Source organism: Cetorhinus maximus, chromosome 25 (genome assembly GCF_964194155.1).
Source record: "Cetorhinus maximus chromosome 25, sCetMax3.hap1.1, whole genome shotgun sequence".
NCBI classification, from domain to species: Eukaryota; Metazoa; Chordata; class Chondrichthyes; order Lamniformes; family Cetorhinidae; genus Cetorhinus; species Cetorhinus maximus.
Genome location: NC_135903.1, coordinates 32,804,215 through 32,821,975, shown reverse-complemented (window position 1 = coordinate 32,821,975; position 17,761 = coordinate 32,804,215). Strand labels below are relative to the sequence as shown.

Here is a 17,761-nt window from a genome sequence, read left to right as displayed (position 1 = left end):
TCGCATTAAAATGAGGCTTAACTAGATTCGAATTTTAAAAAATAGCGTTGAGCATCCTATCCTCCTGTATCGTGCCACTTTTCTCCAGATAATGTAAAATAACCCAATCTAGAGACTCTGGGAATTAATGAGGGCAAATGTAATGATGTGACATTACCTAGAATAGTAAAAGACGCTGAACTTTACCTTTTACAGAGTCTCCTGTGAATTCCCCCATAGTGATCGAATAGCCTGGAAAGTAGATGTGTTTAGATTGTAATGAGGGTAATATCATGAGACACATATTTCACCACCTTTCAAGTTGCATTTAACGGAGCAAATCTTCAAATGTAAGTGTCCTGATACTCTCTCATCCTAACAAATCACATCTTCCACTAGAATCAGAATACCTGACAAGGTTATGAAACAAATCTGACAGTCAACTGACAAGATAATGTGGGAAGGGGTACCAACATGACAATATCTTCAATAATCTTCTTTTAAACATCAACACCTTGATAGATCAAACCTCTGACAGGGGTTTAACAAGGATACATACCTGATGGAATGCCTGCCGACACTTTAAGGGGACAAAATATCTTGCTGGGGAGTTTTAGAATAGGTTGATGTTCAGGCTGCCTTTGAAAAAAGCTCACAATGCATCAGTGGTGGGAGATTTATTCCTTCTTCCTCTTCAAAGACTCGCTTCAGCAATGTATACATTAACTTTAAAATAATTTAAGTAATAGATACCCTAATGTTCTGGCATTGGCTCTCATTGTGTCACCAGTCAGATGTTATTGAGCAATTCTGTCTACGAACCTGGCCAAATGGCATACAGGCTGTCTTAACAGAGGCACAGTGTTTTTTTAAGGGGAGTGTCATTGTGCAAAAGGCTTTTAATGCAGCTCACATCATTTGTAAGCTTCAGGGTGTGGATTGGTTGGACTAATGCAGCCAAGTTGACTTAAAGGAGTCACCCAGGTGGGGGATGTCATGCACCTCACATTGACAAGGCAAAAATAACTGACAGAGAACTGCGAGTAGGTTATCAGCCAATTTCTTGGACATGGGAACAGAGCAAGGCATATGGAACAATGAAAGAAGGGGAGAAAACGATATAGATGATGGACCTATATTTAAACAAACTATTTTCATCATCAGTGTTTGGTTACATGACAACGTCATCTTATTATATTCCTGCACACCGTGAAGCTTGCAAATAGAGTCAAAGCGGCTGCTGGGGCTCAGTGGTAGCTCTTGGTCTCTAAGTAAGAAGGATATGGGTTCAAAACTGACTCCAGACACTTGGTAAATAAGCTAAGCTGATACGGTACTGAGAGAATGCTGGACTGTCAGACATGCTGCCTTTTGGATAAGACATTAAACCAGGGCCTGTCTGCTGTCTCAGGTTGGTGCAAAATATCCCATCGGACTATGATGAGGAAATGGAGTTCTGGCCAATATTCATCCCTGAACTAACATCACTAAAGCAGATTATTTGGTCACCAGAATCGTAGAAGAGTTACAACACAGGAGGGAGGCATTCACCTAGTCCCACTCCCCGTCCTTTTCCCCATAGCTCTGCAATTTTTTTCCTTTTCACATAATGATTTAATTTCCTTTTGAAGCCATGATTGAATCTGCCTGCACCACACTCTCAGGCAGCACATTTCAGATCCTAAACACTGGCAAGGTGAAAAAAGGTTTTCCTCAAGTTGCTATTGCTTCTTTTGCCAATCATCTTGGGCTGGATTTTCATCCTCCTGACAGGTAGCGGGATTCAGGAAAATGTCTGGCTTGGCCTGCCCACCTTGGGAGAAGGTGCACACAAGGACAGGATTTTCATTATCGGGGTGGGTGGGTCCAGGCTGGAACTGGGCAAGCCAACCCAGGAAAAAGCTCAGAGGCAGCTATAGGGTCAGTCGTGTTCCAAGGCTGGCTGTTTAAAAGGCCCCATCAGTGCAGTTAAAATAAAAACAGAAAGGCCCTCAGCCCTCTTCTCTCACAGCCCCTCAACCCCCCCACACACACCCCCATGCCCCATCCATGTCACTTCATTCCCCCCACCAACCCCCTATGGCCCATCATGGCCCCATGCCAAGGTATGCCCTCCATCCATACCTTAAGGCCCCCTCATTCCCACGATGCCAAGGTATGCCTCCCATCCACCCCCTGTGGGCCCTCATGCCCCAATGCAAGGGATGCCCACCCATAATGGCCCCTCATGCTCCCCCCCATTATGTATTCTTGGCCAAGGGCCCAGACATCCAACAGAGTAGTAAAACACATGAGCCCCAGAGAAAACATTGCTTGATTGGCAGCTCTGAATCTCTGATCTATGCTTTCAAATTCACAATGTTTATTTACACAAGATAAAGAGATTTTGAGTACTTGCAGTTTGAGCTTTGAAACTTTAAATGGTCCTGATGATTGACAATTTTATTGGGCTGTCATAAAAAGATTTTTTTTGAGAATGTTGAAGACTATCAATGAATGGCTGTATGTGGAAGTGAATGAACTGTTAATGATTTGGGTTGTAACCCTTCAAAAGAAGTGTTATGATCTGGTTGAAGGAACACCTATAATAGGTCTGACACAGGGCAGTAAGGATATGGAAAAAACAAGAATAAACTGGATTGGGGATAGGTACAGGATGAGAGTTTGGATAGATTAACTTACCTTCACAAAGAGGTAGTGTTGAGTTCCACAGTTTAATAATAGATTTTGTAATACTACGAAAAAATGTTAAGTGCTCTACACTTGATGAAGATGTTTGAAAGTGAGAACCATTAGGCAGGTAAAAGGAGATCTTTTTAGTCAGCTGGATATCTTAACCAACTGGAAATCCATTTAAGAATCTCCAAATTATTATAATTAATTCTCCAAATTAATGTAATTATTAAATAATTATATTAATTATTAATTATTATATCTACCAATATGACATGCATCACCTGTAGTCTTCAGTTAGCTCAGCTAGCTAGATGGCTAGTCTGTGATGTTGACATATACTGATGGTGGGAGTTCAATCCCTGTACTGGCTGTAGCATTTCATTGAGGCCTTGCCCCTCAGGCTATTTAATTGAGCTGCCTTGATTTCTCTGGATGTGGTAGTAGTGAGTAGTTCTGAAATTGGGTAGATTACTTAGGGATTTTCTGGACTTAGTACAAACATTAACTCCTGTTTGTAGACATGACAAACATTGTTGTTTGATTGGTACTGAGGGCCTAAGATCAATCTCAACGCAGGCTTCTGTATTCTTTTGATCCAAGTGCACGTGAGGCCAGGCCATTACATGGGCAAAGTGTATTTGACCAAGGGATGGATGTAGCCAGTGAAAATCAACAACAGGTGATGGATGAGGGATCTGAGGATAAATATCCATTGATTTGTTTTTGTTTAGCATACAGTCCACTTGACCATTTCACTTCAAGCTTGAATGTGTGTACCCAAGATTTTCAAGGCTTTCACCTCTGCCAGGCTGTAATTGCCTAACTTTATGTCAAGTGGTATTAAAGTAATGGTAAAACTTAACCAGTTCAAATCTTACATTTCATCAGAGCAAAGCACTTGTAGGTTTTCCAGAGCTTGTTCAGCTAGGACCACTGACCACTGTTAGTTACAAGGATGTGTTTTATTTTAAAGAAAATTTCAAATGCCTTTTTTTCTGGCTGGATTTTAATAAACTGTAATCACATTATGACAATGGAAATACTGCTAGGCAGCTGAATATATAACTTGCGTTCCACGCCAAATGGGACGAAAAGGAACAGATTCTTAACCCCAGCCCCAACCACTACCCGGGGGCATGAAAGACCCCAACCCCTGTTGATTTTTACACTATTACTAATCCAGATGGCTGGAGATATTAGTATATGAAAAACCCAAGCCCACATAAGCCAGCATCAGGGCCACACCTCCACAAAGATGTAGTGGGTTAGTGGGGAAACTGCAGCCTGCAATTAAACCAGCAACAATGATTCCCATACCCACCATTGGGGAACCCTTCAGCAAGGTGCTAGTGAATTGTGTGGGGCACCTACCCAAAGCAAAAGGGGGCTACTAGTATATTCTTACTATTATGGATGTGGCTACCTGATTTTCCTGGAGGCCATTCCCCTGAGAACTATCGCTGGCAAGGTGCTGGTGGGGGGATTAACACATTCTTTACCCGATATGGTCTGCCCACCAAGATCCAGTCGAATCAGGGTTTGAATTTCATGTCCAGAATATTCCAGGAAGTCATGGGTAACCTGGGCGTAACCCAGCTGAAGTCCTCAGCATACCGCCCACGGTCACAAGGAGCTTTAGGACAGTACCACCAAGCCCTTAAAACAATGATCAGGGCATACTGTCACCAGTACCCCCATGGCTGGGAAATAGGACTGGGTTTCCTTCTGTTTGCATCAGGGACTTACCCACTGGGTTTGCTTCTTTTGAATTGGTTTACAGACACCAAATGAGGGGTCCCCTGAAACTAATCAAGGAGAAATTGTTAAAGCAGAAGAAGGAAGTCTCCACGTTAGACTATATATTTGTGTTCTGTCAGCGACTCATGAGAGTCGGTGAGGTGGCTCAGGAGTACTTATAACCCCCCAAACAGGCAAGAAAAAATGGACAGGCCAACATGCCAAAACCCGAACCCTTCAGCCAGAATACTATGTGCTCCTACCAATACAGGGTGAACCCCCGAAAGCCTGGTTCAATGGCCCATACAGGGTAGCAAAGAGAACTGGGGAGATAAACTATTTAATCGACACCCAAGACTGTAGGGAAAAACAGCAGTGGTGTCATTTCAACGTGTTAAAACAGTACCAGAGTGGGAAGGGGACAATGGGTCTGTCAGATAGCAAAAGAACTGGAGGACGGAAGGGACAGTCAAGATGGATTAGAGGAGGCCTGGGTGAGACCCACATTGAACCTCCTACTGTCTGGTTAGCAATTAAGGAAACTTTAGAGAAATTAGACACCATATGCACCCATTTAAATGCAGAACAATGAAGTGACCTGTCAAGGCCAGCTCACCGCTCTTAACAGCATCTGTAAAGATGAACCAGGCTGTAACACTACCTGATGTGGATGTGGGAAAGACTCCTCACGTTAAACAGAATCCCTACGGTCTAGGTCCAGAGAAACTGACCCAGGTCCAGGAGATCATCAAATATATGCTAGAGCACAAACTAACCAAACCCAGTAACAACATCTGGAGATCCCCAGTTGTGCTCATGCCTAAACTAGATGTCTCCAACAGGCTCTGCATTGTTTACCAAAAGATTAATACAGTAACCAGTCTGACACCTACCTGATCACCTGCCTGGAAGTTGCATAGACGGAGTAGGTAATGCATATCACTAAGATAGGCTTATTAAAGGGATATTGGCAAGTGCCTTTGACCACCTGAGTGAAGGAGTCTCTGCATTTGTAACCAAATGGGTTATACCAGTGTCGAGTTATGCCATTTGGACTCAGAATGCCCCAGCCACCTTCCAAAGGCTGATGAACCAGGTAGTGAGGGGTCTACCCAATTGCGAAGTGTACCTAGACAACCTAGTAGTGTACAGTGACACCTGGGAAAGCCACCTGGAAAAACTGGAATCCCTCTTCCGAAGGTTAGAGTCAGCTGACCGAGTGGTCAGCCTCACGAAAAGTGAGTTTGCTAAGGCTCCGGTGACCTCCCTAGAACATGTGCTGGGTTGAGGATAAGTACTGCCCAGAGCTGTGAAGATACAGGCAGTAGCGAGTTTTCCCATTTCCACAACAAAATGGGAATATTGAGATTCTAGGGATGTGTGGTTTCTACTGCAAGTTTGTCCCTAACTTCATTACTATCGCTGCCTCACTAACAGATCTATTACAGAAAAAGGCAAAGGTAATGCGGACATAGAGATGCCGAAAAGCCTTTGAGAAGATGAAAGCCATTCTGGCAAATGAAACAGTTTTAGCAGCTCCAGACTTCAACAAAGCATTTAAAGTAGCCATTGATGCTAGTGACCTCGGGGTAGGGGCTGACTTACTCCAGGAGGATGAATCAACCTCAGGGAGACCAACCAGGTATTTCTCCAAGAAATTGAACAAACACCAGAAATGCTATTCCACTGTGGAGAAAAGAACCTTAGGATTATTGCTAGATCTCAAAAACCTTGAGATATATGTCCAAAATGGCTACACAGAGATCACAGTCTATACGGACCACAAACCCTTAACCTTTGTAGAAAAACTCAAAACCAAAAATGCGAGACTATTGCATCGGAGTTTGTTCCTCCAACCATATCACTTAAAAACTACATACATTGTGGGGGAAAATAATGTGATTGTGGATATTGTGTTCAGAGGTTAAAACCCACAGAGGAACAACAACTCGAACCTCAACTGGACAGACCCAACAGAGTAAAAAGGAAGCTGTGACGGTTCTGGATGAATGTATGTGTATGAGTTTTGTTTATCTTTATTATTATTATTATTATTTGTGCTTTTTCAATCTTGTAATGAGTGAATCTCATTTCATTCCGCATGGTGGGCAAGCGTTACATTTTTTTAAGGATACAATTTCTAATGCCTTTTTGCTCTGGCTGGGTTTTAATAAACTGTAATCCCATTAAGATAATGGAAAGACTGCCAGCCAACTGAATATACAATTTGCATTCCACCCCAAGTGGGATGAAAAGGAACAGACTCCCAGCACCGCCCTCCACACCACCCCCCCCCCACCCCGCACCCCCCCGGGAGCATGAAGGACCCCATCTCTGTTGACATTTACATTATTACTCATCAAAGATTTCTGAGATGAGACATCAAAAATGTAATTACTTGTTCTACAAGACAATGACTACAGAAGACATGGTCACCAAATTCCTCTGGAACATATAGCCAGCAAGGCTTTTTAAGAACAGTTTACCAAGTCAGGGCAGAGATGGAAATGCTATACTGAAAGGCTGAAAAGACTGTGGCCAGGATTCTATGGACCCACCCACCGCCGGGATCTTCTGGTCCATTAACTTTTGGCTGGGGGATGTGGTGGGCCCATACCACAGCAGTGCCAGAAAATCCCGGCCGGTGTCCATCTCTCTCTCTCTCTCTCTCTTGGAATTATTGTGTGAAGAGGAATCTACATCAAACCAAACTCTTTTGGGGATAAAACATGGAAATCTGCTCCGTACAGCTATGCCCAGGAGGGAAAACTCCATTCTCGAGTGATAGGCCTACGGTTCCAGGTTCCATTAGTTCGCATTTTGGGCTGAACTTGAGCAACTTGTACCATCCCTGATTATCTGTGATAGATGTTCAATTACATTTGCAAGTGTGTTTCTCCCCATACCCACTTTAGGCATAAAAAGTCATCAACAATTAAACGCTGAAAGGATATTATCTACCAGGCCTAGAGACCAGCAACATGTTATGTTATGTATAGAAAAATCACTTGAGTCTTACCCTTAAAACTGTTATCCTTTAACAGATTTGCTTCTTCTGTTTGTCTCTTCCTCCCCAGTATTCTCAGAGGCTGATTGTAGTCATAACTGTTGATAATGTGTTCAATGTTGGCAGCAATGAACTGACCTAAGTGAATTACAGCAGTTTAAGCAGTTATCTTTCAGGCACATTTGCATAAATTAGGTTGTGCAGAGGCAGGGTGTGTAGATGCTGTACAATGAAGGGAGTAGAGTGATAGGACAAAGGTTAGTTTGACAGTATCATCGGGTGAAACAATAACTAAACAGTTTAGAAAAGGTGATTTAGACTTCAGTCGTGCTGAATCTTGTCCATGAAACTAAACTCAAAATACAGGAGCATCTACAAAGTCTAGAATCGCAGCAGACATGTTGGGATCAAAATTCCACTGTGCCAGCTCCTAGCATGGGCAGAGATTACAGAGGAGTAAGCTTAACCCATGGTTTTCCAGATAAGTGTATGATTTAATGATATGTGCTCTGAGCCTGAAGTGGATGCAGAAGAACTTGCAACCCATTATGATAAGTTAGGTCCTCTCAATAAAAAAAACAATAGGCCAGAAATTTCCTCAGAGCCTCTCCCACTCTGCCAATGTCACCTTGCTGGAAGTGCAGTCTAAATGGGGACTCCAGCAAAAGGGGTCTCTCCCTTGAACCTTAACACCACTTACTTGTGTGTGGTACAGTAGTCATTTCTTGCAAGATTATACCATCCAGGCCCCTTGGCAGCCTAGCAGCGCCCCTTGCTGTATTGATAACTTACAAGATGTAACACAAATACCTGAGTCTTAAACTTCTAAACCTAAAGTCTCCTGGTCGTACTACATCCACTGAAAACTGAGCAAGGTGGTGGTGAGGTGTCATTTTCAGTGTCAGGAAAGGAGATGCAGAGTGGGGTACATGTTATGAGTTGCTGTTCCCAGTGGAGAGGTTCAAATGATGGCATGCACACTGCGCATTAATTTTAATGAACTAAAAATTGTATAGGTCAGGAATTGTATATGTTGGCATTCATGCCTAAAATCCTGCTTTATATTCATAGGAACAAGATTGCATTCGATCCCTCAAGCCTGCTCTGCCGTTCAGTCAGATCATGGTTGATCTGCATCTCATCTCCATTTACCTACCTTGTCTCCATATCCCTGGATGTCCTCCCCTAACAAAAATCCATCTATCTCATTGAAAATTTCAATTGACCCTAACACCCACAGCATTTTGGGTGAGAGAGTTCCACTTTTCAACTTTCCCTGGTGTGCGCCCAGATTTAATTCCTTCGTGGTCTATATCAGTATTTCAAAGCCCTGAGCCAGTTAGACCAATATCCTGAAATTCAGTTCATATCATGTCACTTATACCCAAATGTATTCCTCTACCTGCAAGTTGGGGTTTGTAAAGCATGATGTTTGCCAGCCTGGGTTACAGTAACCACATAAAGTAGACACTCTGGCTTCCTGCATCACAGATGTGTAGGCATTTACACAGCAATATAAAGCTGACCAGGGCAGCTAACATATTTTCCAATACCCTTGTTATTCATTTCTTTCAATGTTGACACAATGAGTGGTCGGCGAGGGGATTTGGTCTTGCAGTGTTAAGAACCAACTGACTTTCTTCTGTTGGCTCAGATCCAAGTTGACTTGATGACTTAAATGTAGAAAGCTCAGAAAGCTTTATTCCATTTCTTGGTCGGCACCACCCTCATCACATCATTTTAATTTGGCTCTCACTTAGAGAGGCCCTGAGGATAATTGTTTGAGAACCGGAAGTGGCACATGCAGTACATTTACTAGTGCAAAAAGCGACTGTTCATCTGTGCAGGATTTAGCCAATTTGTTGGGGCAGAGAATGACACTCTGCATCTAAGCTGTGCCTTGAGTTAATGTAAAAGTATTGGTTTGTACTGTCTCAGTAATAGGAAACCTGTTCTAGTTGACATCGCCTCTCCAACTTGTGAATACTTCTTACACAGAATAAATAACTGAAATAGCTTCTTCCTGGAGTTTTGAGGTAAACAGGAAAGATGTCCTTCAGTGAAGAACAATGTATGTTTCTGTTTTATTGAATAAGCATCTTAGAGTTGGAAATAGGTAATTGAGTCTTACAATGAGGAGATCACAACGTCTGATAGCACACTGACATACACTGCTGCTATTGATAGGGAGGCTGTTCTCTCTTTTCCCTTCAATTGTCTTTTCCCCAGCTATGTCCAAAAGGTGCTGAGTTGTGCTGGATATGGTTCCAGAATTGCTGGTAGCCTTCTAGTACCTCATCTAAGTGACCAACCATCATGTGAGAGGCCAGTCTGAGTAATGGCAGCCTATTTCACTAAGGAGCGTATCACTGCTGAGACTGTTCTCCCCTCTCTAATTGCAGGCTTTTCAGTTAGGGGAGTCCAAGAATACTGCAGACACTTCAAATATTCCCATTGTTGCTGGATATCCTCCCAGCTTCCATGCCTTTCAGCTCATCCAAAATTCCGATGCCAATAACTTCTCCCATATTAAGTCCCACTCATCAGTCCGTCTCCATTGAACGACCTTGGCTCCTAGTCCTTTGGTGCCTTACCTTTAGAATTCTCATCCTTGTATTATAAATCGTAGATTCCCTCACTCACTATCTCTGTGACCTCCACCAGCCTTACAACACCATATACCCCCATCCCACAAGCCTGAACTCTCTGTGCCTCTGACATCTGCCTTTACACTTTCCTCTTCCATCACCCCACCAGTGACGGCTATGCCATCAGTTGCCTAGGTTCTATTCTTGAAAACTTTCTCCCTAAAGCCCTCAGCCTTTCAGCTACTCGCTCCTTCTCTAAGAGCCTCCTTAGCATTTGGTTATCCTTCTAATCTCACCTTTGGCTCAGCACCTCAAAATGCTGTATAAGTGAAGCTGTTGCTGTTCTGGCTGAGAGACAAGCTATGCTTAAGCGTCGATTCTCCACAGTTACGATTAAGTGGAATAATAACAGCACAAGTATAAGGACAATGTATTTAAATTGGGCACGATGATGGTATTATGCTAATGAGAAACAATTAAGAAATGTTCAAGAGATAAGTATCTTGTCGTGCTAACTGTTTTAAACATAAATGATGATTTTGCGCTTGAGAAATGTACAACAAAGGTGAATGACATCAGTGAATTAATGTCATTGCACAGGAGTCTCTTTCTGCCTGACTGTCAGATAAACAGTTGTTAATAATAAACACAGATTATGGATCAGTACATGTCGGGCAGAGGGAAACTTGCTGAATGAAAATTCAGTTTAAAGTAAATAAACCTAAAACTCAGGGCATAGAAAGCAATTAGCATATTTGGAAATAAGTTAAACCCAGGCCATTGACTGAAGCAAAAGTTTGTTTTAAAGGGAGTATAGGACTGTTAAAAAATTCTTTCGAGTTATCAACAGTCACAGATTGCAACTCTTTTGAGTACAATCACAGTTCTTGGTTTCCGGGAGTGGGACACGAACCCACAACCCTCTGATTCAAAGGCGAGGGTGCTATGAACTGAGCCACAGCTGACACCTCCCAGTATAGGACTGTTAAGGAAAGGAAGAATTGGCATTACAAAGCACCCTGCCATGTTCCCAGGGCATCCAAAAGCAGTCCTGTATTTCCTGGCTCAACATTTCAGTAAGCATACTTTCAAATCTTACATTTGGTTGCGGCCTAGTGGATAATCCCATTAAGGCCTCTTGTGGACCTGGTTTTCCTGAGTGCAGCAGTCACCAGCGCCACAGGATGAACCAATCTTGCAGTGGGGGCAGATGATAAGCCCCTTATTTACATACACCCAGGACTTAACGCCTGTTTCATGTGTGGGTTCCGCACACCAATTTTTGGGCCTTAATGGCGGTGTACTTTTGGCTAGTAATGAGCATGTGCTTCCTGACCACTGAATACTTTCACTACTGTGAACAGTTCTGGTCTCCCATATTACAAAAACTGATACAGAGGAACTGCCGAAATGCAAAAAAAAAAAATAATTTAAAAGGATGGTGCCAGAAAGGAGAAGGTACAACATCAGGAAAGACTGATGTAGTGATTGTAAGTAAAACTTTTCATGCTGTTTTGGGAATCATGTGACTGTACAGACGAATCAACCCGAAGCGTGGGTAATCTTAGGGGCAGAGCTTTCTAGTCATGGTCTTGCTTCAAGCATATAGCTTCATCAGGAGCTCTGTAAATAGAGTTTACTGTTTCTAACAAGAAACCTGTCCAGTACACCATGTTTATTACAATTGGCGACAAGGATAAATAGCTCCGACATTGGACCTCGCCTCCTGAATGTGACTATATTGATTTTTAAGGGAAGAAAGAAAAGTATACTCACCAGTCATGTCAGTCTTCGGTAGAATCCATTTGACTCGTCCATGGGAGACTGTAGTCGGTACATAGAGCGCCTAGGTTTCTACTTTGTGGCGAACGAAATAACAGCGAAGGAGAAACAGAAAGCAATTCTCCTAAGTGTCTGCGGGAGCAAGACATTTAACCCGTCTGTAGTCTGATGGCCCCGAATGTGCCAAATTCCAGATCTTTTAATGAGCTAGTAGATCTTGTGAAGGCAAATTTTCAGTCTAAGCCATCGGTGATCATGCAAAGATTCAAGTTCAACTCTAGTGTAAGGGTCCCGGATGAGTCAATCGCAATGTATATTGTGAAGTTAAAACAGTTAATGGAGAACTGTGACTTCGGACTCAATGACGTTGCAAGATTGTCTGGTTCGTGGTGTACATGTTGATACCATTCAGCGCCATTCACTTGCAGAGTTTAATGTTGACTTGAAGTGCTCCATGGAAATAGCACTAACAATGGAGAGTGCTGAGAGGGCCTCACAGACTTTGCAGAGTGTGCAACATAGCGTCATTCTTCAGCTGAGGGCGGGAACCTACCACTGGGCATGGTGCAAAAACTGGGGAGACAACTGTGAAGCAGGACATAGTCCCTACCGCTCGAAAAACAAAAAGAAACACTGGAAGCATCTCACCAGCGATTCAGAAATGAAATTGTTACCGATATGGGGGTAACCATGTATCAGAAACCTGCAGATTTAAAGAGGCAGAATGCCACCACTGTCACAAAAAGAGAATGTTATAAAGCAATGTAGAGCGAAATCACGATAGCCAATCAGACAGCAGACCAAGATGATTGAAGTGCACAATATAAATGAAACTGTAGCTGCTGACACCAATATTTATTCCCTATACAATCTCAAGGCAAGGAAAACTGAATCAATCACCATCACCCTTCAAGTGAATGGGAAGCCTCTAGTCATGGAGGTTGCCACAGGAGCATCAACCACAGTGGGGGGAGAATACATCTTTAAGTACCTAAGTGAAGGTACCCAGCCACTGAATCTGGAGCAAATCATGGTTCAGCTAAAGACGCACACTGGAGAGACAATACAGGTGAAAGACATCGCCTCTGTACCCGTGTCCTACAGGCAACAGACAGCCCAGCTGCCAGTGTTTGTTGCAACAGGTGAAGGACCCAGCCTTCTGGGCTGTGATTGGTTGAAAGAAATCGAGCCCAACTGGTCAGAAATTTTTCAAGTTCAAAAGGAGGAATTCCTGAGCTGTTAAAAAGGTATGACGGTATATTCTGAGATGAGTTGGGAAAAATAAAAGGCCTACAAGCAAAAATATATGTAGATTTAGAGGCAACACCCTGATTCTTTAAGGCCAGACCTGTGCCTTACGCGTTAAAGAAGAAGGTGGATGCAGAATTGTGACGCTTAGAGAAGTTAGGAATAATCCAGCCAGTCCAATTTTTGGAATGGGCAGCACCCATAGTCCCTGTAAGGAAACCTGATCAAACTATTCGCATTTGTGGAGAGTACAAATTAACCATGAACAAGGCTGCTAAATTTGACAAATATCCAATCCCAAGAATTGAAGATCTGTACGCTAAGCTTGCAGGAGGGAAATCCTACACCGAACTGGACATGAGCCATGCATACCAACAGCTAGAGCTTGACAGCACACCTGGAGGGTATATAACCATCAACACGCACAAGAGCCTGTACCAAAATACACGCCTACCCTTTGGTGTATCTTCTGCCTGTGCGATCTTCCAAAGGACCATGGAAAGGACTTCCCCAAATTGTAGTGTACCTGGATGACATCCTGATCACAGAATCAATGGAAGCCAAACATTTGGCCAACCTATAAGAGGTTTGGAGGAGATTTTTGGAGGCTTGTGTAATATTGAAAAAAGAGAAGTGTACTTTCCAAGCGAATGATGTAAATTATTTGGATCACTGAGTGGATGCCCCAGTAGAGGAGAAAGTCAGGACAATCAAGGAAGTGCCCTCTCCTACCAATGTCACTGAACTCAAGGCCTGAATCTTCTGGTCAGCATGCGGGGGTGGGCCCTGCTCCGGTGCTTAAAATGACACACGGTGACGTCGGGTGTGCGTCCCGATGTCACCGCGTGTCATTCCGATCTTCAGTGCAGCGGGAGCACACCAGAGTCAGCTGCGCACCCGCCGAACTATCAAAGGCCTATTAAGGCCATTTAACAACTAATTAAACTAATTGTCTGGGCTGCTCGTCCAACCGTAAGGTTGATGGGCAGGTGAAGAGCCCAGGCGGCCTTCGCATTTTGCATGAAACCTCATCCATGGGTGGGATGAGGTTTCACGAAGGGTTTATAAATCAAATAAAAATTTTTATTAAAATTCATTGACATGTCCCAGCTCATGTGACACTGGCACATGAGGGGACATGTCTGAACAATTAAAAAATTTTTTTCACAATAACATTAAACTCCCTGAGGCAACTCTATTGCGCATGCATGAAAAGAGCTCAGGCCCTGACTCTCCCTCCTCCTCTTGCCTGCACAGGGAGCGCGTCACACTGGGCGGGCCTTAATGTAAAATGGCGGCACACAGCTGATCGAAGTTGGCGATTGGCTGTGTGCCCGCCCACGCCCGCTCCCACCCAGCCCGCACGACGGAGATAAAATTCTCCCCCAAGTCTTTGTTGGGTATGGTAAATTATTACGGTCACCTCTTGCCTAATTTGTCTACTGTATTATCCCCTTTACACTTATAATGGAAGAAGAACCAAAGATGGTTTTGGAAGGCACAACAAGAAGAAGCCTTCAGAAAAGTCAAGCAGTTATTACACTCGTCATATCTGCCAGTACACTATGACCTATAAAAAGGAATTAATATTAACCTGTAATGCATCTCCCTACAGAGTGGGAGAGGTGCTGGCACACAAGATGGTTCCAAAAGGCCAATAGGATAAGTCTCCAGAACCCTCTCTGCAGCTGAGAATGGTTACACACAACTTGAGAAAGAAGGCTTACCCACAATATTTGGAGTAAAGACATTCCATCAATATTTGCATAGTCGACATTTCACCATAGTGTCAAGTTACTAATGGGTTTATTTAGTGAAGATAAAGCAATTCCACCGATAGCGTCTGCTAGAATTCAAAGATGGGTTTTGATTTTTTTGGCATATGAGTACACCTTCTGGATGTGCATATAGCCAATGCAGATGCCCTCAGTCTTCTTCCTTTGCCAGATAGCATTACACATATCCCAATGCCACAAGAAGTTGTATTTGTGCTGAATTTCCTAGACTCCGAGCCAATCTGTGCGAAGCAGATAAGGAACTGGACAAGCCGGGATCCAGTTTTATCTACAGTCTGAGAACAGGTATTGCAAGGATGGTCGAATGCACACGTCTCTGAAGAGATAAGACCATTTCATGCCCGTAAAACTGAATTCAGTTTTCAAGATGCTATCTTGTGATGGGGAGCAAGAGTTGTCTTCCCTTCGCAAGGAAGAGAACCACTCTTGACAGAGCTTCAAAGTGCACATCCAGGCATTTTGAAAATGAAGATGCTTGTGTGAAGCTATATCTGGTGGCCAGATATAGACAGTGTTAAGAAAAAATGGTTAAACACTGCCTCTAGTGTCAGCAACAGTAGAAGATGCCCGTTTCAGCTCCACTACATCCGTAAGAGTGGCCTGGTGGATCCTGGGTTAGACTACACATAGACTATGTAGGTCCGTTTTTAGGTACCATGTTTTTCTAAGTGCATTCTAAGCAGACGGATGTGTATGAAGTTGGATCACCGACATCGTGTGCAACTATTGAAAAGCTGCGCTGATGTTTTAGTGTACATGGCCTACCAGAAATCATTGTTTCAGATAATGGCATTGCTTTCGCTGGTACAGAATTCCAGAGATTCATGAACATAAATGGGATTAAACATGTCGAATCAGCAGCATATCATCCTCATCCATTTAGTTAGCAGAAAGAGCAGTGCAAACTTTTAAAACGGGAATGAAGAAGTTATCCGAAGGAATGTTAGAAACACGAATTTCAAGATTTCTTCTCAACTATTGCATGACTCCTCGTGTAACTACAGGTTCAACACCACCTGAACTACTAGTGAAACATCACCTTCGTGCAAGATTGAGTCTGGTGTTCCCTAACTTAGAGGGGAAGGTAGAGAAGTACCAGAGTAATCAGAAAGTGAATCATGATATTCACAGTAAAGATCAAAAATTTACTGTGGGAGGAACAGTTTTTGTGTGAAATTTTGAAACTGGACTTAGAAGGGTTCCTGGTATAATTGTCTCTGAAACAGGACCTTTGTCATACCAAGTGGAAGTGGAAATCCCGGATTGTCAGGAAATATGTGGATCATCTAAGAAGTAGAGAGACATTCCAACAACCACCTGAAATTGAAGTTTGATCCCTGAGGTGCCAGATCGACATAGAATAGACATACCTGATGTCAATGTTGAAATAAATAATTCTGTACTTCTATTGTCTAAGGATGTCCCTGATACTGCAGTTCCTGAGCAAGTCAATCCCAGTGATAGAATCTCAAGTCATAGAGCTGTGTCACTCTACACAAATCAGAAAACCACCTCAAAAACTTAATCTATAATTGCATGAACTGTATATATTTGTGTATGTTATGGATTAAGATATTTTTGTAAATAAGGGATGTAAAACAAAATTAAAGGGAGAGGAATGTAGTGATTGTAAGTAAAACTTTTCACACTGTTTTGGGGATCATGTGACTAAACAGACAAATCAGCCCTAATCTTAGGGGCGAAGTTTTCTAGTCATGGTTTTGGTACAAGCATGCACCTTCATCAGGAGCTCTGTAAATAGAGTTTACTGTTTCTAACAAGAAACCTGTCCGGTACACCAAGTTTATTACCACCGAACAGACTGGCGACTATTATTTAGAACAGAGAATACTGAGAAGTAATCGGATAGAAACCTTTAAAATTATCAAAGGGCTTGATCGGATAAAGTTAAAAAAGATGTTTCCACTTGGTGGTGGAGTCTAAATCGAGAGGCTGTAGATACAGGATAGGCATTAATAAACCCAAGAAGTCATTACGAGAGCATTTCTTTCACAGAGAGTACTGAGAATGTGGAGCTTGCTGAGCCATCCAGGGCATTTCTCAAATTTTACTCCAAAAACAAAGTTTTACTTTAAAATATGGTTTACCTGCCTGTGTTACTGTTTAGAGGGTGGGGGCACTTAATATTGAGTTCCTTACCTTGCCAGAAGAAGCTGCCAGGTGCTCCCAGTAGTATTTCTCCTGTCTAAAATAAAAATAATTAAACTCTTACAGCACGTTAATCACTGCTATGTGTGGGTAGCACAGACAATCTGCTACTTTATCTCCTGAGGGCTTATAAATCATCCATTTTGGCCCCTGCTGCTTTATTCTGCCAAAGTGTTTAAGGCACATGAAACAATATCAGCTCATTCACAGCACATTCTGGATTGCCTCAGCTTCCTCTGAAACTTCCAGGGCCTTATGACGGTCTCACATGTTACTGGAGAAAACTCACTGGTGCCTTCAGTAAGGGGAAACCCAGAAAGTCCAGTTGAGATATCATCCGGCCACCCACACATTATTGTCATGCCTTGCCATGAGAAGGTGAACTGGGAGACAAGTTGGTCCCAACACACATTATAATGTCATGACATGTATTGGATTCTGGAATTTTATTAGCTGCAGTGCAGCACTGCCATGATGCCTGACTTCACAGAGGGTTTTGATGAAGTTTATGCAGCCTATATTTAAATGATAGATTCACAGTTTAGTGAATCTACGACGGTTTTATTGCTGAGCTAAATCACCTTAGTCATAAGTTTATCGGTTAAATTGCAGTATAATACGGACATTCAGTAACACACCTTTGTCTTTGCCTTGTTAATGCAGGGTCCTACAGTAACTATCTTGAGTGTATTTAAGACCGAGATAGATAGGTTCTTGATTGGTAAGGGGATCAAAGGTTACGGGGAGAAGGCGGGAGAATGGGGTTGAGAAACTTATCA

The 17,761-nt window shown here is 42.8% G+C and overlaps 1 protein-coding gene across 1 annotated transcript in view; it reads right to left on the bottom strand.

Annotated features, from left to right (window-relative positions):
- Positions 1–17,761, bottom strand: part of LOC144668040 (integrin alpha-8-like) — a 156,726-nt gene that overhangs the window by 87,065 nt on the left and 51,900 nt on the right. Inside the window, exons 6-8 of the mRNA XM_078529771.1 lie at positions 16,974–17,019; positions 7,412–7,537; positions 187–231 (exon numbers count right to left, since the gene is read on the bottom strand). Of these exons, the coding sequence (XP_078385897.1) occupies positions 187–231; positions 7,412–7,537; positions 16,974–17,019 (217 nt within the window). The remainder of the gene's footprint in view (positions 1–186; positions 232–7,411; positions 7,538–16,973; positions 17,020–17,761) is intronic.